At 39.9% G+C, this 20,034-nt stretch overlaps 1 protein-coding gene across 2 annotated transcripts; it reads right to left on the minus strand.

Moving 5' to 3' along the window:
- Positions 1 to 10,850: 10,850 nt before the first annotated feature.
- Positions 10,851 to 11,713, minus strand: LOC100757042 (transforming protein RhoA). Of its 2 annotated transcripts, XM_027430243.2 has the most exons (2): positions 11,558 to 11,713; positions 10,851 to 11,305 (listed from the first exon to the last, which is right to left on the minus strand). In XM_027430243.2, exons 1-2 carry the CDS (start codon positions 11,711 to 11,713, stop codon positions 11,132 to 11,134), a joined length of 330 nt encoding a protein of 109 aa, XP_027286044.1. In that variant the 3' UTR covers positions 10,851 to 11,131. The 2 variants fall into 2 exon arrangements, with proteins under 2 accessions (XP_027286044.1, XP_027286043.1); XM_027430242.2 differs by having other exon boundaries at positions 10,851 to 11,713.
- Positions 11,714 to 20,034: the final 8,321 nt, after the last annotated feature.

Genomic DNA, 20,034 nt, shown 5'->3' on the forward strand with positions numbered 1-20,034 from the left:
CTTGATCCCTGTGGGGCTTAAAGAGATTAAGACCTTGTGATAGCCAGATTGTTGGCATTTAATGCTCCATTACTCAGCTTTCTGCAGGGCTCAGAGTCAGTTGGCAGCACAGTTCCCAGGAAGCCAGCCCAGCTCTGATGCTCTCCAGCAGGGAGTGTGTGAGGGTGACCTCGAAATAGGAAACATGTGCTTTCCAGGAAAGGTGATGTGGAAATGGCCGTACGTTAGACATGCCTTAGTGTTTTGTTTTGCCTTTGGAGAATTAAAGGCCAGATGATTCTGCGGAGCACTGCCATGCACCTTCCTCAGTCCACGTGCTGGGAATACATTTTCTGGCATTTCTGGGAGACAAGTCTCTTCTATTTCTGCATGCCACAGGAATAGAAACAGAGACAGAAACAGAAACTTGTTGATCGAGTAATACTTTTGGAATGTTTGTTTAGTAGCCTTGGACCAGTGTAATAGTCTCCTTCACACGTCCAGGACAGGTTGACTATTACCCACAATGACAGAACGTGTCTAGCTTTGTGTTAAGGTAGTTCATTATAAAATCTGGGGTTCTTGTGAAAGACCCCCGTCCCTTAGCCCTTTCTTTCTCAAGTTTGTCTCCTCTTCCTCCTGTCGGCGGCTTCCCCGATCCCCACCCCCGGTGGCCTTTCCCCGCCCGGCCCGAGAACAAGCACCGGGTGGGGCCGGCCCGAGAACAAGCACCAGGTGGGCCAGCCCGAGAACGAGCACCGGGTGGGCTGGCACGAGGGCGAGCACCAGGTGGGTCAGCACGAGAACAAACACCGAGTGAGCCGGCCTGGAGCTCTGCCCCTGAGCCCCCGCCCCGCCCGAAGAGAAACACTCCGTCCCAAGGTCTCCGCCCCCAAGGTCAGCCATCAGGAAAAGGGGGGGAATTGAGTCTGCTGTACCAGACACCAGACCTTGAGAATATGCTGATCTGGAATGGCTCTGTGTCTCATTTGAACCATCCAATGGAAATGATTCTGTATTTCGCCTCATTTGAAAGACTCTGTGTTTCACCTCATTTGAATAACTCTGTACTTTGCCTTATTTGAATAACCCTGTATAGCGCCTCATATACATTGACCAATGGGAATAGCTCTGTATAATGCCTCATTAGAATTATCCAATAGAATCCCTGCTCCTAGCTTGCGCCTTTTTCCTATATAAGGACCCCTTTTCCCTTGGCTCGGCGCGCTTAGCCACACAGAAGCTAAGTCGCCCCGGGTACCCGCGTCTCCAATAAAGCCTCTTGTTTTTTGCATCCAGTTCGTGGCCTCGCTGATTCCTGGGTGCGGGTCTCCCTCTACGAAAGTGCCTCTTCGGGGGTCTTTCACTTGAATCCCTGCATTCCTCTTTGAGGAGACAGCCTGATACATCTGCAGGAATAATAGCATTGTCTCATAGGAACTAATACTCAGGAGTAGGTGAAAAACTGGAGGAGCTGCCATGAGTACCAAAATGTCTTTTGTGGCTAGCCAATGAATTCTGGGTCTTCTAGTAGAATTCTATCTGACAGGTTAACTGGAAAGTAGGGCAAAACTTTACACTTCCATGTACTTAACAAAGCATTTGGTGCTTATTGTTTTACAAAGTGCTTGCACATGTTTATGTATATGTTTTCATTCACCTGTGTGTTTATCTATGTATACAGAATATACCTATAATATATGTAAACATGTTTTCAGAATATCCTTTATAGTTTGTTACACTATGATAACCATCATGATTTGAAAAAAGGGCTTAATTTTGCAGGAGTTGTCACAAAGACAAAACTCAGAACTACACTAGGTTTCTGTAAAATTTTACTTATCTTTAGAAGTACACTTATTACCAATCACAACAGCAATAATTAGTCCCTGGAAGTTAAAGAAATGCACACAACTGACATTTTGTCTAAACTAGACACAAATACACCTTCACCTTGTGTACAGGCCATATTCTAGAAATACCCCAGTCAAATACTTATCAGAGCAAATTCTTCAGCACCTAATGGGGGCATATCCAATATAGATTTCAATCTCAGTGCTCTCAGCAGGGTGACCTGTGGATCTGTCCTATGTCATAACCCAAGTTTCTTCTGTTAACAACAATGTCTTCATTGACACAGGACAACACTAGTTTTAACACATAGAAAGTGCCTGGGAGACAGCAGCTATAGATTTTGCTCATCTTCAGTTCATGTCATTTATACAACCTAACTCCTCCAGTAATGAGGAGAGTCCAGTGATTGGCTCCAATGTGCCCCACTCTGCAACCTTCCTTGCTCCATACCTCAACTGCACTTGATCACAGCCACATTAATAATACTGATTTTAATACTTAGTTGTATTTGAGGGGTTGATTTTGAAAGAAACATAACACTTCTGTGTTAAAATGGAACTTTGATCTTAGAAAGGCGATTAGGTTGACAAGATCTTTTCTTAAATACAACTATGACTCAAGTGATTCTACTTTGGTTTCTGTGGTGATATATTGTTTGTGATCTAATAAAGCCACTGGTGATCAAACTGCAGAGTTAGCCACAGCCATAGAGCCAGGCAGTGGTGATACACACCTTTAATCCCAGGACTGGGAAGACAGAGGCAGACAGATCTGTTAGGCCAAGGCCACACTGAGCTACACAAAATTGTTCGAATCTAAAAAAGAAACGGCTCACACAAAGGTGATCTCAGGACCACTTGGGTTCACATGCCTTTAATCCCAGTACTTGGGAAGTGAAGACAGGAGTGATATGGCTGGGCAGAGAGAGATATATAGGAAAGAAGCAAAGTCAGACTTCGGCAATTAGTCTCCAGCCACGTTGAGAAGAGGCAGAGATCTAGGATTGCAGTCTGAGGCTTGGTGGAGAGCAGTGCAAACTGGAGATGCAATCAGAGCCAAAATCAACCCTTCAGTCTGAGAATTGCTAGAGGTGAGGAATCTTTAGGGCTTGGCTGCTTTGTTTCTCTGATCTTTCAGCTTGAACACCAATATCTGTCTCTGGGCTTTTACTATTGGTGCTATAGGTTTCTAAGTTGAAAGAGAGAAAATTTCATAATCCCTGAAATTAGAAATAAACTAATACCCCCCCAAAATACTGGAGCTCTACTCCACAGATACTGAGAAGCTCAGAATTTCTTTGTAGTTGACTGGATTTAAAAATCTGTTGCAAATATGGAAGAGTCTGTTTGAATGTGCTTTTGACTACTTAGATTTTTGAATGTCTAATCCTCAGTTCATTCATAAAATATGCACATATCCTACTATATTAATATGGTACATATTGTAAGACATACAAAACAATGCATCTGAAAAGAATTTGAGTATTCAAGTTTTAATTTGGTAAAAAATATAGTGAATTCAGATAGACATGATAATTTCACATTTTCAATGTTGTTATCTCATCAATATTATTATCTAGTGACTATACTGATAAAGCAACAATCATAGAAATAGTAGGTAGCATTATCATCTTTTTTGTTGGTTGCTTTCGCTTGCATCTAATTTATTGTTAACCCATGATTTTCTTATATTTTTAATGCATGAATCTATTTTAGGAGGGGGAGGGAGCTGGGATTGACATGTGAAGCAGACTTGTTTCTAATTTAAATAAAAATAAATTATAAAAAATGAATATAGAAAAATGCAGAATAACACATTGGCAGGAATTGTACTGCCTCTATCATGATATCCCTGACAATATTTGCTTTGATATTTGTGCTAGTTCTACACATCTGTGTTATGAAAAGATCTATGCTTTATCATGTGTGGGGCATGGAAATACATTGAGTGACGTACAGGCCCTTATCATTTACAAGAATTAAAATGGCCAGAATTTGCATCAGCTTTTGAGTGACTAGGCAGTCACATGGAAGCCATCTCTAAAATTATGGAAGTAACATGTCCTACAGCTTTTAACCAGTGAAGGGCATGCATACATCATTACATTTTACTGAATCAGACTACTTATTTATACATGAGATGTTGGGACCCAGCCTCCATGGGGTCTCTAAGACTTGTTTTCTAGCATAACCACCGGTACCTCCTATTTTCCTAACCTTACCCCACTAGCATCAATATCCTGTTGTGAACCCTTCACCTGGGTTTTTTGAAAGTTTGTATATAAGGTTGCTCTGCAATAAAGGTGGGAGACATTCTCTCAGAAAAGAACCAGCTGTCTTGTGGTCCATTCAAATCTCCAGGCTTTCGCCCAGTTCTCAGACTTAGTGGTAGCCAAGAGCAGCCACAATGAAGCTTACAAATAAAGCTTCTAGAAATCTGAGCTATGGCAGCCATCTATTTGAAAAATGAACACAGGTGAATTAGCCCTCATTGTATACTTGGAAAATGAACTTGTTACACAGTGGGTGATGACACACTATCGCACAATAGGAAACCAGATAATTCATGATTTTTGAGATGCCTTGTGATTCAGGCTTTGCCCAGAAACTCTGAGTTTATCAAACTCTGAGGAGCATCACAGCATGTATAAACTTAGTAGTTGTTGAGGAGGAAAACTGAGCATTTCCCAGGGCACTGAAGTTCCAGATTGTATTCAGGGGGTCAATAAGTCATTGCCACATTTCATCACTTGTATATCATGATTAATTTGAGAAATCCACATTTCTATATGGTCTATGTCACACATTCTTAGTTCCCCATTTATTTTCTTCACAGTGTGAACCAACAAATTGTATGTGTATGTCAAGACCAGGGTATCACATCTCACAATGGGTACAGAGACTCAATACATGCAGTAGAAATGACACATTAGCAAATGAAAAGAATTCTTTTGGTAAAGAGACAAATTGTCAAATATGCACAATGGAGACTTATAAGTTTTATCCTCTTCAAAGGTTTAGGAAACACTTTGGCTGTCTCTAATTTCTGTGAAGATGTTGACTCCCATACCCTCCAGAACCCAGAGGCAAGGATAACAGTTATCTTCAAAAAACCTGACTACTGAGAAAATTATGTTAGAAATAACAATGGAAATGCAAGATCAACATATGGAAAACAGGAATTTGATGTGAAGTCTCTTAGGGCAATGTAACCTTTCCCCTCTCAAAATAAATGGTCACATTGTGCAGAGGGTTATGTCTAGGGAATGGCCCTCCAATGGAGGCTTTCTGAGATCTCTAGTCATTTAATGCTCTTAGCTGTCCTCTATCATTGTCAGAGAGAAAATGCCTTCTAAACCATCTAAATACTTTTTTTGTTTTAAAAAATGTGATTTATTTAATAATAGAATGAAGGTGTCATGTTTTGCACTCACATCTCAGTGTTTATTGCTGGCAATGAGAGTATTCTGAGCACTAGTACCCAGAGCCCTGGGCCTCCATGTATGGGATCTTATGCTGTGGTCAAGTTGTAGTTCTGCTGTATTTATTAAATATTTATTTATATTTACATATTAAATAATTATACAATCCTCTTCACCAAAGAAACTAGGATACAAGAAGAACTCTAAGGGAAAAATTCATGGACCCCAGGAACAGGAAGGGGCAGGAATTCCTTAGCTAATTGGGAGCATGAGGGCAGGGGAGAGGGAGCTGCCAGAATGAGAGGAGGAGAAGAGGAGAGGAGAGGAGGAAATGGAGGTGCAGAAATGTTGAGTTGGGGGAAGAATAGAGGAGAGCAGGATGAGAGATACCATATCAGAAGGAGCCATTATAGGTCTGAGGAGAGATCTGGCACTAGGGAGATTTCCAGAGACCTACAAGGATGACACGAACTGACCATCTAGGCAATTGTGGAAAGGATAACCTAAACGCCCTTCCCCTATAATGTGACTGATGACTACTTTTTAATGCCATCCTGGAGCCCTCATCCAGTGGCTGATGGAAGCAGATGCAGATACCCACATATATACACTGAACTGAACTCTGGAACTCAGTTGTAGAGAGGGAGGAATGAAGATCAAAGGGGTCAGTACCAGGCTGGTGAAACCCACAGAAGCAGCTGGCCTGTTCAAGGGGGAGCACATGGACCCCAGACTGCTGTCTGGGAGGCCAGCACAGGACTGATCCAGACCCCTGAACATGAATGTCAATTAGGAGACCTCTGCACTCTAGGGGGATCCTGGTAGTGGATTAGTAGTTTTCCCTGGTGTAAGAAGGGACTTTGAGAGCCCATCCCACATGAAGGGATGCATTCTCAGCCTGGACACATGGGGGAGGGCCTAGGCCCAGCCCAGGATGATGTGGTGGACTTTGGGGAGCCCCCCCCCTCAAGGGCCCTACCCTGCCTGGGGAGTGGAGGGTGGATGGGGTGGGGTTAGGTTGGAGATGGGGAGTGGGGTTAGGAGGAGGGGAGGGAGAAGGAGAAGTGATTGGCATGTGAAACAAGCTTGTTCCTAATTTGAACTAATAAAAAATTACAAAAAACATATATTTATATACTTGTGGTATTCAAAAGTTGGTAGTGGTCCCATGATATACAACAAAGAAATTCCCAGAGAAAAAAGTTTATCAGGGTAGGATTCCTGTGCACCTCTCATCTAATAATATCTGCTGTTTGCACTGAAATGGCAAGGGCAAGGAAAGCCTGGACTTCATTACGTCTTCTCAGTTCCATTTGCAAACTGAACTTTCTTACCGGAGTTATCGCTTTGCCCATACCTTTTCCTAGTCGTATGTTTCAGCCTCCTCTGCAAAAGGGTCTTGAGCTAACCCTATAAGGGCATTGGGTAGATGTCTTCTGTCTTGTTTTACTACAGGAACAGTTGCATAACTCACTTCATGATGTTTCCCATGTTGGGTGATCCCCAAGCCAAAAGCATACGTTACATATTTAGTTACATCTGTTTCATACAAGCGCCATAATTTTATTCTTCTCTGGAGCTGAATAAAGCTCTATTGTGTATTTATACATTTCCTTTATCAATTCATCTTAGTGGAAAAGTAGCCTGATCCCTTTGCTTGGATTCTATAAATAAACATGAACATGCAAGTATTTCTTTAGTATCTTGACTTCCTCACTCCTGTGTAAGCAGAAGTTTTTTTGTCCTGTCAGCTGCTCCCAAAATAACCACAAAGAGGCTTAATATTAATTGTAAATGCTCTACCGGTTCTCATGTATATGATTAGGAATGGCCGCTGACTTAGAGATTCACTTGAATAATTAACCAGGATTGGTAGCTGAATCATAGTTGTATCTGTTAGGGTTGTGTGTGTGTGTGTGTGTGTGTGTGTGTGTGTGTGTGTGTGTGTGTGTGTGTGTGTGTGTGTGTGTGTGTGTGTGTGTGTGTGTGTGTGCTTGTTTTAGGAAAATGTATATTGATTGTTGTACTAGCGGCAGCAATTTCCATTTTTGCCAGGCATGTATGAGGGTTTTTCTTTTCTCACATCTTTACCAGCATTTATTATATTTTCTTGATGATAGCTATTCTTGTGGTGATATGGAATCTTAAAGTAGTGTTAATTTGCATTTCCCTCAGAGCTAAGGATATGGAACACATTTTCTCTAACATTTATTGGTCACTTGTACGTGTTTTTTAGAACCATGTGCTCAATTTGCTCATTTGAGAATTGAAATTTTTGTTCTTTTAGGGTTCTATTTGATTTGCTAGAAAAGTATAAATATTAGTCCCTTCAAAACCATAGTTGAAGATTTTCTCTTACTCTGTAGGCTGTCTCACCACTATGCTTATTGTTTTCCATGTTATGCAAAAGCTTTGCAACCATGAGTTCTCATTTTTCAGTTCTTAGAATTTTTATTGACCGTGCTATTGGAATATTTTTTAGAAACTCATCTATGCCTGTATCTTGGAGTGCTTTCTGTATCTTTTTCTCTAATAGTTTCTAAGTTTCAGGTCTTATACTCAGGACTCACTTTCGAATTGTTTGTTTTGTTTTTCCCAGACAGTAAAACATTATGGGTCTAGTTTTGTTTTTTGTTACTTGAATTCTCAGTTTTTCCAGAACAATTTGTTGAAGAGGCTATCTTTGTTCCATATATGCTTTTGGTGCACTTTTTTGGGAATCAGATGAAGTACTTTGGTTTATTTCTGGATTCTCTGTTCTACTCCTCTGGTTTATATGACCGTTTTTTGAGTATCATACTTTTTTTGTTGTTACTATGGTTTGGTTGCACAGCTTGAAATAAGTTGCTGTGATAGCTACTGCTTTGGTTTCTTAGAATCCTTTGTGCTTCCACACAGATTTTTTTAGGGTTGTGTATTCTTGTTTTTTGAAGAATGTCATTAGAATTTTGATGAGCATTGGACGGAATCTACACTTTGTTTCTGCTGTACAATCATTTAAAATACCAATTTTGCCAACCTTGGAGTGAGCTTGTAACTGGAGTGAGCTTCCCAATTTCTATTATTTTCCTTAAATACTTTCTTCAATGTTTTAAAGTTTTCATTAAAGGCCATTTACTTCCTGTGATGGCTTAAATGAGAAGGGTCCTACAGGTTCACGTGTCTAAATGTTTGTTTCCCAGATTGGTAGAACTGTTTGACACAGGTGTGACCCTATTGGAGGTGTGTCACTGGAGGTGGGCTTTGAAGTTTCAAAAGCTTACCTAATTTCATTTGCCCTTTCTGCCTCCTTTTTGTGGATCAGATATAAGCTCTCAGCTACTGCTCCAGCACCATGCCTGTCTGCTCTCATACTTCCTGTCATGGTAGTCATGACTCACCCCCTGAAACTGTAAGCAAGCCCCAATTTAAATGCTTTCTTTTACAAGTTGCCTTGGTCATGATATCTCTTCACAGTAATGTAAAAGTAGCTAGAACACTTCCTTTACTACATTTATTCCAAGTTGCTTGTTTTTTTTTTTAAATTCTGATGTAAATTAGATTTATACTTGATTTCTTTCTATGTGCAAAGTAGGTATTGATATAAGACAGTATTAACTTTTAAGGTGTGTGGTTGTATGTGTATGAATATGGATGCCTGAGTGCCACGGTGCAAATCTGATGGAGGAGTTAGTTCTTGCCTTGTACCTCATTGATGCAAGGCTTCTCATTGTTTTTTGCAGCACTGCATATGCCAGAATAGCTGGCCCATGAGCTTCTGGCAGACTCTCTTCTTCCCTCCTCCTATACCACCATAGCACTGTAGCAGTTTCTCATGCTCACTTCTATATCCAATTTTTTACTCAAGACACCATTACATTGTTGCTAGAGGTTTTTGTCCCAAATATACACATGGATGCTATATTATTAAACTGTTGATCGGTGGCTAACACTTCTTATTGGCTAGCTCTGTCTTAACTATTAACCCATCACTACTAATCTGTGTATTTCTACATGGCCTTATCTTACCAGAGAACGCCTGCTTCATCCTATCCTCCAGGTCCCTACCTGGAGTCTGTTTCCCCCTCTCTCTCTCTCTGCCTGCCTTTCCCAGAATTCTCCTAATCCCATCCATCTTCCTGCCTCTACTCGTTATTGACCAAACAGTGTTTTATTCACCAACCAAATAAGAGAAACATATACACATAAGGAGCCCTCCCCATGGTAGGTTGATGGGGGAAGTCCTTCTGTGCATATGTTTGTCTTATTGGTTGATAAATAAAGCACTGCTGGCCAACAGGGAGCAAGATAGGTGGGGCTAGGAGTCGAGGATGATTCTGAGAAATGCAGTAAAGAGGTGAGTCGCCATGTGATCCTGAGAAGAGAGGACCCATGCCACTGGCGTCCTAGATAAGTTTTTATACAATATATAGATTAATGGTTATTGTTGATACTTACGACAGGGATATCAAATAAGAAATCCTAGTCATTGGCCAGCAGCATTGTAACTAATATTAGTCTCTGTGTGTTATTTGGGGGCCTTAATGTGTGGTAGAACTCAGGCGGCTGGTGGAAAAAGTTATCGTTACAGTAAGCTTAGACCCACTGAGCCATTCCCTGACTTGAGCTTTGTGTGCTGATGCTATGTTCTGTTACTTTGCTAAAAGTGTTAACAAATCTAAGATTTTTTTTTTTTTCTGGTGAAGCCATTGAGATCTCTTCCGTATAGGACTGTGTCATCTGAACTACTGATAACATGACTCATTCCTTTCCCATTTGCATTCTTTTTTCCCTTTTTCTTTTGCCCATTGCCCCAAGTCTTCAAACACTGTACTGAATAAGAATGGAGGAGATGGACACCCTTGTGTCATTCCCTATTTTATTGAGAATGCATTGAGTGTAATTTTGGCTATACAGCCTCCCATACACACACACATACACACATACTCACATACATACATTTAGAAAACTGCATTTATTCTTTTTGTTGAAAAAATTAATTCATACAGAAAAAAACTCCAGTCATTTGGGAAAAAAATACCACTTTTGCACCCCATGCCATCCATAAGTACAGGTGGGTCTGTGACTTAGACCCAGACCCTGCAGATGAGGTAAGAATGGCTATGCCTCCTTCAAGATGTCATTGTCTTAGATGTGAAACCAGATTTCTATTTACTCAGTCCAGTTCTGGAAAGGAGTATTAGATGTGCAGGGCTACAAAGAAGGGAGATATGGCTATATTTTATCAGAGAAAGGAAAAATGGAAATTTTAAAAATTAATTTTCCATTTGACTTTATTTCCAAATTCTTTCTTTCAACCACTTGCTATGGGAATGACAAATATCTGTATTAAGGAATCCAGTTATACCCCAAATGCTACATCTAGTCTGGGGTAGATGATCTTATTCCTGGTAACATGCATTAAGTAGCACTAATTTCACAGTAACTATAAGTTAACTAACATGAAACCATAGACCTCTACCACAGCTGCATAGACAAAGTTTCAACAAAAATAAAGATGGCAATCAAAGTGTTATGAAGTCTGAATTGGTGACTCAGAATTCTTCGCAGCTGGCAGATGATAGGTTGGGCAAGTCAGAAAGCAGTTACAGTATAATAGCAAAGTTACCGTTTCTCTTTCTAGAAATAACAAATTCTTCAACTAGTGCCTGCTGTTTCAGGTGGAATGCAGAATGAGCTGTTAGAGTCAGGATCCTGGCAGGTCAGACAGATTGGACATCATTAGTAAATTATGGTTGCCTTCTAAACACTGGTAGCAAGATGGCTTCTGATTTGTAATCTTGGATATACAAATAAACAAAAAGGCTAAACTACACAATAAAATTAGTAAATAGCACTTGAAAATTAACTGCATCAGGGCTGTGCTTGCACTAGGCTTCACAAGACGAAGCACCCAGTCTTTCTCTTCCCTCGATTTGTTTGCAGAGCAGCCCTTGTGGCCATTTCAAAGACCATCCTCACTCCATCTTTGGTCTTTGCAGAACATTCCACATACCCGTAAGCGTCAATGATGTTAGCCAAATCTCGACCTTGCTCAAATCTTACAGGCTCCTGCTTCCTCTTGGCTAATTCTTGTCTTGTGCACCAGTCATTCCGAAGATCCTTCTTGCTCCCAACCAGGATGATGGGCACATTGGGGCAGAAGTGCTTGATTTCTGGAGTCCATTTCTGTGGGATGTTCCCAAAGCTATCAGGGTTGCCAATGGAGAAACACATCAGGAGGACATCAGTGTCTGGATAGGAGAGTGGTCTCAGGCGGTCATAATCTTCTTGTCCAGCTGTGTCCCACAGTGCCAATTCTACCTGTCTTCCGTCCACTTCGATATCAGCCACGTAGTTCTCAAACACTGTGGGCACATAAACCTCAGGGAACTGGTCCTTGCTGAAGACGATGAGCAAGCATGTCTTTCCACAAGCTCCATCGCCCACGATTACCAGTTTCTTTCGGATGGTCGCCATTGCTTAGGATGTTTCTGCTGCTGTGTAAAGCACCTGGGACTTCTCAGACCTCAGGCTCGCAGACTATACCCAGGCAGACTGATTACTGCGGAGGAGGATGCCTGTCCAGAGTCACCACCTCTGCTGTGCAGCTCAGCAGGAGGTGGCAGACTCAAGGGAAAACCAACTGAAGAAGGTGTTGGAAGGCCGGTGGTGGAGGGAGGGGGCACGCATGCGCACTAGTTTCCAACTTTGCTCGAGCCTGCCAACCCCACACACGCTCGCGCTTTCACAGTTCAACAGGATTGCTCCAGAGATCTGCTGCCCCCAAAGCAAGGTTACTTTAGCCACCATCACACCAACATGGGACATGATGGGAATTCTCAAGGTATATTCTTGCTGTTACTGCTTTCTTCATGGTAGTCGCTTCATAAAATGTTAAATTTTCCCAAAGGTCTTCCTTTGAGATGATTGAATGATTTCTGTCCTTAAATAGATTTAAATGCTTCACCGCACTTACAGATTTGCATACATTGAACCGTCCTTGTGTCCTTGGAATGAAGCCTACTTGGTTCACAGTTGGTGATAATTCTTTCTAGTATGCCATTTATTCAACTTGCAAACATTTTATTAAGGATTTTTGCATCTATGTAGGTTAAGGAACTTGATGGGTGGGTTTCTTTGTCCTTAACCTGGTTTTGGTATTAGTGCACTATTGGTTTTATAGATTGAGTTTAGTAGTGTTCCTTTCCTTTCTGTTTCATAAAACAATCATGGAGGCTCAGAGTTTTTTAATGGTTTGGAAGAATTCATCAGGGAATCTCTCCAGTCCTGAACTTTTCTTTGTTGGAAGGCTCTTCATTACTGTTGCAATCATATTCTTCTTTGTGCTTTTTAACTTGCCCACACCTTAATTTTGGTAGGTTATTTGTGCATAGAAACGAACCCATTTATTTTTGATTTTCCACAAAAAAAACGTAAGTTTTCTGAATGATCCCCAATGATTCTCTGAATTTAATTGGAATCCACTGTAATATACCCATTTTTGTCTCTAGGTTTTATTAATTTTGTTTTCTCTCTCTTTTGACTAATTTTGTTAATATTTTTGTTGATCTTGTTTATTTTTTTTTGAGGAACCAATTCCTAGGTTCATTGATTCTTCATATTGCTTTTTAGCCACTATTTTATCAAACTCTGCCTTAGTCTTTACTATTTCTTTCCATTCTTTGACTTTAGGTTTGGCTTATTTTCCCACAACCTTGATCAATACTATTAAGTTTTTTTTGAGATTTTTCTGACATTTTAGTGGAAGCACTTAGCTATACTTCCCTCCTAGAATTGTGTTGCCATATCCCAAGAGTTCTTATAAGTTTTGACTTCATTCTAGTAACTTCTAAACTATTTCTCCAAAACTGAAGTTAACAGTAGCTAAATAATAAAAAGTAGAAAGGGAATAGGAAGGTGGAGAGAAAAAAAAAAAGAGGAAAAGCTCATGTGATGAAATGTAAGAAACAACAATGGGGAGAACACAATAAACCAAACACAGAGAAATAGGAATGATAATAATAGTAAGATGGGATAGCAGTGCTCTTTTTTTCTTTTCTTTTAAGGTTTTGCTTGTTCATTTGTTTTCAGTTCACTTGGGTGGTGGTGGTGCAGCCATTTTCTTTCCAAAATCCAAATAAGTGAGTCCAGACCAGAGAGAGATATGTTCAGACTGAGCCTTTCCTTCTCTGGGCCTGGGCAGAATACCTGCCAATGTTTTTGTGTTTATAAGGCCTGGAAATTCGAGAAGTGTCATACTCCAGTCTTACACTGCCGCAGACATCAGCATGTCTCTTTATAGGAAAGACAAAGAATAGATGTGGGAGATCTTTCCAGGCCTTTCAGAGAATACAGAGACTCCAGCAGTCTGCCCTTGCAGGGGCAGGGATTAAGACAATCTTGTGATCCTGATTTCTCTGCTGCCATTGTTCTCTTTCCGAGCACACCAGCTGGGCTCTTTCCTCTCTTCTTACTAGTCTGTCAGCTGCGCACACTCAAGCATAAGGATGTCTGGCTTTGCTCTCAGCGTGAGTACACTTTCTACCCAAGAAGATCTGTGTCCATGGGTCTGAGTGTGATTTATACTGGGTCACACTTCTCCTTTCTTAATCATTTGTTTGGTCAGGGGAGAGGGAAAAGCTGAGGCTTGAAATCTCCAGTGTTCTTCTATTTAAGCTCCCAGCTTCCTTTGAGCTTCTACAAACATAACAGCTCTGCCACTCCTGCCTCTTGCCTCTGACTCAGTTTTCTTCTTGTTAAGGATTAACTATGTTTTCTTTATTCCTCCACCAGCGAACATTAAATTTGTATCTGCCTATCTGTAGCTGTCTTGCAGCGAACATGTAATGGTGGCCACACTCCTTGGGCATAGCCTCAGGCAGATGGAAGCAGAAAGAGGGAAGCTTGAGGAGTGGATTTCCTTTGTGCAGTTTTTCTGGTGGGTCAGCTGACCTGGTAGGAAGGGCAGAGAAAGGTTCCCACAGTTCTTTGTATTTTTCTGTATAGGTGTTCCCCAATAAACACCCACTTATCATTTATCATGAGTCTAGGGAAGTCATTAAATCCTTGCCTTCACCTACCTATTGGAAATAGTGCTGTCTTGGAAGGGTAGCAGAAATTTCTTGAAGATGTCATTTCTAATTCTTTTGAATTATTATTGTTTGACTGGTTCTTCCTTTGAAACAGTTGACAATATTGAAAACAGGCCTACAGAAGGGGCCCTAATAAATAGTGAGATTGTTGTGGAACAGATCATTTTGTCTCTAACTCATCACCTTTTCTGCACTCCATCATAACCGTGGTGTCCTCATAGATGCCAGTATGTTAAACTCGGAATCTCACATCTCCAAAACCACAGAAACAAATTTCCATTCACTATTAATTACTCACACTCAGGTACTTTTTACACTACAAAATATAATCAGAAAGCTATGTACCCATGAAATGAGATCAGGGATCATGCACTAGTCTTATTTTTCGTGGTTTTAGGAATAGCTGTAGAGTCTACTGTGGTGGATATATTACCTTTTCTACTGTACAAGAATTCCAATTTCTCTACATCTTCACCAGCACCTGTTATTTTCTATTTCTTTTTTAATGATGGCAGTCCTAACTGGTGTGACTTTATACCTCACTGTGGTATTGATTTGAATTTCCTTATGATTAGTAATACTGAGCATCTTTACATATGCTTATTGGTTTTGGATATCTTCTTTGGAGATATGTGCCCACTTTTAGTTGGAATATTTTCTATTCTTATTTAATTGTAAGAGCTCTTTATATACATTATGATGTTGACTCTGTATTCAGAATTTAGGATCCCCTTTCTCTGTTTCCTTTGCTGTGTAGATTTGTATTTTTATGTAGTTCTGTTTGTCTGTTTTTCTTTTGGTTGCCTGAATTTCTGGTATCAATATCAGGACATGAAATCATTATCAGTTCTAGTGGCAAATATTTCCATGTATGTTTTCTTCTCATGTTGTTGTTTAGTTATATGTTGGTCTTTAATTTGTTGTGTGATCTTTTTATGGGGAAATATGAACCAAACATCTTCTCACACCAGACGGGGCACCACTACAGAAGCAAAGAAATGATTCCCCACAAGTCTAAGATAGTGAAACAACTAGTTGAATTTTAGTTACTTACCTAAGTGTGGGTGAGGGGTTACTTACAGAATTACAGAATCATGGGTAGCTATACCACCAAAGGAAAAATGTCTCTTTCCATTTAGCAATAGCAAACTCTTCTCTATATCTTTAGGGATGGGTGTAGTCTGGTAAGTTCTCTTCCCTGGTAACAATTAACTGTAAATCCTTGGATAAGTTAAAATTCTCATGAGCCCCTTCCTTGTTCTACTGATAAAAAGTTAATGGATCCAATCCTACGCAGTCCTCCTTTAGTTAATGTCTGAGTTAAGGTTTCTATTTCTGTGATGAAGTATCATTACTAAAGCAACTTTGGGAGGAAATGGTTTGTTTCATTTGCATTTACATGTCAGAGATCATCACTGCAAGAAGTCAGACCAGGAACCTGGAGGCAGGAGCTGATGCAGAGTCCACAGAGGAGTATTGCTTACTGGATTGATCATTATGGATTATTCTACCTGCTTTCTTATAGAACTCAGGGTTACAAGCTCAGAAGTGGCACCACTAGAAATAGTCTGGCCTCTCTTAAATTAATCATTAATTAAGAAAATATACTTCAAATTTACCTACAGCCCCATCCTTCTAGGCATTTTCTAAATTTCCTCCTCTAGAGTAACTCTAGCTTGTGTCAGTTGACACAAAACTAGCCTGCCAGCTAATCATAGCTGCACACAGTTCAAGAGAGCAACAACCATACTATGGCCACAGGGAAACTGTTTACAACACCTCACTTTATAGGAGGCACTGAGTGAGTGGTGTTCTCAGTGAATATGTTCTATTGACATGAACATGGCCATGGCAAGGCCTCATAACTATGGGAAAATGTAAAAACCTTTCCTGGGCTAGGCACAAAGAAATTAGTGTATACAGAAAATGTCCACCACCACAGCTTTCTTCTCTTGGATGTTTATGACCTGAAGTCTGTTCCCCTATGGAGATTGCTCCTAGTAAGATTACCTAAACTCCTGTCTCTTCAGTCAGGTATATACCATAAACTCTGTTTTGTCTATTTGGAATATAGATAATTTCTCTATTTCTTGTTTATCTATATGGAATAACCCCATCTCCTGCTCAGCAGCATGCAGTTACCCGCCTCTCTGTTTAACTATGTAATGAACACACTGAGCATCTGGGATGTTATCAAAGAGGCAAGTCCACCCAACCCCAGCTTTTCTATGGATCTATCTGTATTTATTACTTCTTTTTTTCTTTGCCCCAAGTCATGTTTGTCCCTGGAGCCATGTAAGGACCCAGTACCACTTCTTCTTCCTGGCTATTTTGTTATTTCTGCCCCTATTTACATGATGTTCTCTGTATCTTAGAGGAGGTGATATAGATGTATCAATTAGTGCTGAGAATTCACCGTATTCTAAGCACCTTTGCCAATTTTGAGTCTCTGCTGTAAGTACTACTCACAGTAAAAAATAAATTTCTCTGACCAAAGATGACATCAGCAATAAGCTATGGATTCAAGCATAAATATTTAGAAAGCAATTAGAGAAATATCATGTTCATATATCAACACAATAGCAGTAGCTGCTGTACTGGGACCTATAATCTCCAGAGGCACAGGCTTTTTGCTACATTTACAGTAGCAGAGATGAATTTCCTCCTGTGGAAACTTAATCAGAATGTTATTGGTTATACCAATAGTAGTTATGCCACTATTGCACTAGCAGGCCCATATTGTCTGGCATTCTGATAGCATAATATACAGTTTTCCTAGACCACTGGTTAAATAATCTATTTGACTTTCAAATGAACATCAGCAGTTACATTGAATTAGCTGAAGTTCTACAGAGGACTACCTTGTATTAAGTCTACAGTGCCAGGCCTTTATCTGATTTAAACCCAATGATGACAAATGTCATGTTATGCATAAAGCAGCACGTTTCTATTTTAGCACAGACTCTTAGCACAAGTCCATTAACATATTCGGATGAGATTATGTGAGTTTGAAAGGTAGGAAAGCCCCACCCTCAGTTTGCCAAACAAGGTAGAGGAAATAAGTCTTAACAGTAGTTGTTTGTTAAAAATACATTTCACTATAAGTGGTGGTAGTGCACCCCTTTAATCCCAGTACTTGGGAGGCAGAGCCAGGCATAGCTGTGAATTCAAGGCCAGCCTGTTGTAAAGAGTGGATTTCAAGACAGCCAGGACTACTACACAGGGAAATACTGTCTTGAAATTTAAACAAACAAACAAAAAAATCACTTTTCCACATAACGAAGAAAAAAGATTGTGCTCAAATAAAAGTAAAATACAGAAAATTACATTTGAGGGAAGATTTGTGTTAGTATCTCTAGAGGATAAATCTGCCTGTGGCATAATGGAATAATCCAACTATCTTTTGTGAGCTGGAGTTCTTTTCATTATCTACAGCTTTGAAGAGAAAATGGTTAGTTTTAGAACTTTCTAGATGTAATGGGTTTTTACAGCAACAGTGATTTTTATTACAAATTATTGCATTAACCAACAAGAGTGTTAGCAGTCCCACATTCCTTCTCTGTTATAAACATATAAATTACTTATATTATTTTAAATGTTAGTTTTACACTCCCATGTTCTTACCAATGTGACATAGACACAAAGGATACAAATTAAGACTGCTAAGCTGGCTCAGTGGGTAAACATGCTTGCCACCAGGCTGACTACCACATGTGTGCCTTGCCACCCATTTATTCATGTTAGACATAATTTAAAACTACTTCAAATTTATTACTTCTAAATCTTTAGATTATAATTATAGTATTCCCTTCTTCCATTTGTTCCATGCAAATCCCCCATGTATGGCTTCTTTCTTTTATTAATTTTTGTTACACACACACACACACACACACACACACACACACACACACACACACACACAGAGGTTAAATATATAAGGCTCAGTCTGTATAATGTTACTTGTATGTATGTTTTCAGGGCTGACCATTTAGTATTGGATTAATCAAATTGTGTAATCGTCTCAGGGAAGACTATTTCTCCTGCTCTCATCATTCCATAATTGCCTATAGTTCTTTGTGTAGGGTTGAGGTCTCCTGACTATTAATGTTCATTTTGGCTTTCTTGTTGTTGTCCTTGTTCAACTCATGTTTAGACAGTCATGTTGGTGATAGGTGTAGCTTCTGACATTCCTAGGAGACACAATCTCATAGTAAACTCCCTGATCTTCTTCTGGCTCTTACAATCTTTCTGCCTCCTCTTTCACAACACTCCCTGGGCCTTAGGTTAAAGAGTTGTTTTGTAGATGTATCTGTTGGGACTGGGCTCCAGAGCTCTGCATTTTGATTGGTTGTGGTTTTCTGTAATGATCTCTATATATAGAAAAGAGATTATTTCATGAGGGGAAAGGACTATACTTTTCTCTCAGTATAAGGATAGACATTTAGGATATACTTAGGGAGTATGCTGGTTTAGTAAAGTGGCAGTTGTGGTTTCTCTTCCAAGATCCATGACTTCATTAGCCCTAGATAGTTGGCTAGGTTTCCAGTATAGGCATAAATATCCTCTTGTTGAATAGGTCTTAAGCCAATTATAGAGCTGTTGATTCCCACCAAGTATGTGTGCCACTACTGCACCTTTATGGGTACTCTTCCATGCTTGTCATTACTGTGATTCATAGACATCATAGCTAGGTAAGACTGTTGTTTCCTTTCTTTGGAAGCATGCATGGCGCCTTCTGGTACCATGAAAGTTACTCCTTAGGGAGGAAGCTTTCAGGCTAGTTCCAGATAGGGGCTTTTGGGTCCTGCTTCTGAAGTGCACCATGTCTTCGGCAATAAGGACTTACTTTCCATGTCTGAGGGGTCTCAAGGAGCAATAGCGATGGCCTGTAATATTTGGGGAGTCTTTTGGACAATCCTAACCAACAACTGGAAAGAGGGTTTTTGTTAGCTGGTCTTTGGCTCTCGGAGGGAGCAGCAGTCCAGATTAGAAAATTCCATTTAAACTATATGCATACATTTCCACATAGACATGTGTATGCTATAGTGTTTTCTAGGTAATTGAATGAGTCCTTGTGACATTCACTTTTTAGACATCCTTACTGTTATTTTACTCTCCTTCTTCTTTCTGTATTTCCCTCCCCATTAAAGCTTACCTGTTTTTTCCATTTCCACTGAGATCCAGTGTACCCTGTTACCCCGCTTTCCATTGCACACCCCACTCTGAAAGCAATGCTCTGGTTTTGCTTTCCTGGTTTCTGTAGTTGACCAGAATATATACTTATATATGAGAATTTGGAGCTAGAAGCCTCAGATAAAAGAAAGCATCTAAGTTTTATAGAGTCTGGGTTACTCAATATAATATTTCCTTGTTTCATCCATTAGCCTTCAAAGTTCATAATTTTCTTTTCTTTTGTACAAATGAAAAATATTCCATAGTGCCTATGTGCCACATTTTGTCAAAGGCTCTTATCTGCATTTATTGAGATAGTGTTTTTTGTTTTTGTTTTTTTACTTTAAGTCAAACTGTATGTGTTATTACATTGATTGATTTGTGTATAGTGAACCATCCCAGCATTTCAGGGATATAGTCAACTTGGTCATCATGGTGGGTAACTTTTTTGAGGTACATCTGACTGGTTTTTTTTTTTTTTTTTTTTTTTTTGGTTTTTTGAGACAGGGTTTCTCTGTTTCTCTGTGTAGCTTT

The sequence above is a fragment of the Cricetulus griseus genome, chromosome 8 (assembly GCF_003668045.3).
Source record: "Cricetulus griseus strain 17A/GY chromosome 8, alternate assembly CriGri-PICRH-1.0, whole genome shotgun sequence".
Lineage (NCBI taxonomy): Eukaryota > Metazoa > Chordata > Mammalia > Rodentia > Cricetidae > Cricetulus > Cricetulus griseus.

Bases quoted from the DNA above. Each gene is read 5' to 3' on its own strand.
- LOC100757042 (XM_027430242.2), bottom strand. From the start codon at position 11,713: ATGGCGACCATCCGAAAGAAACTGGTAATCGTGGGCGATGGAGCTTGT.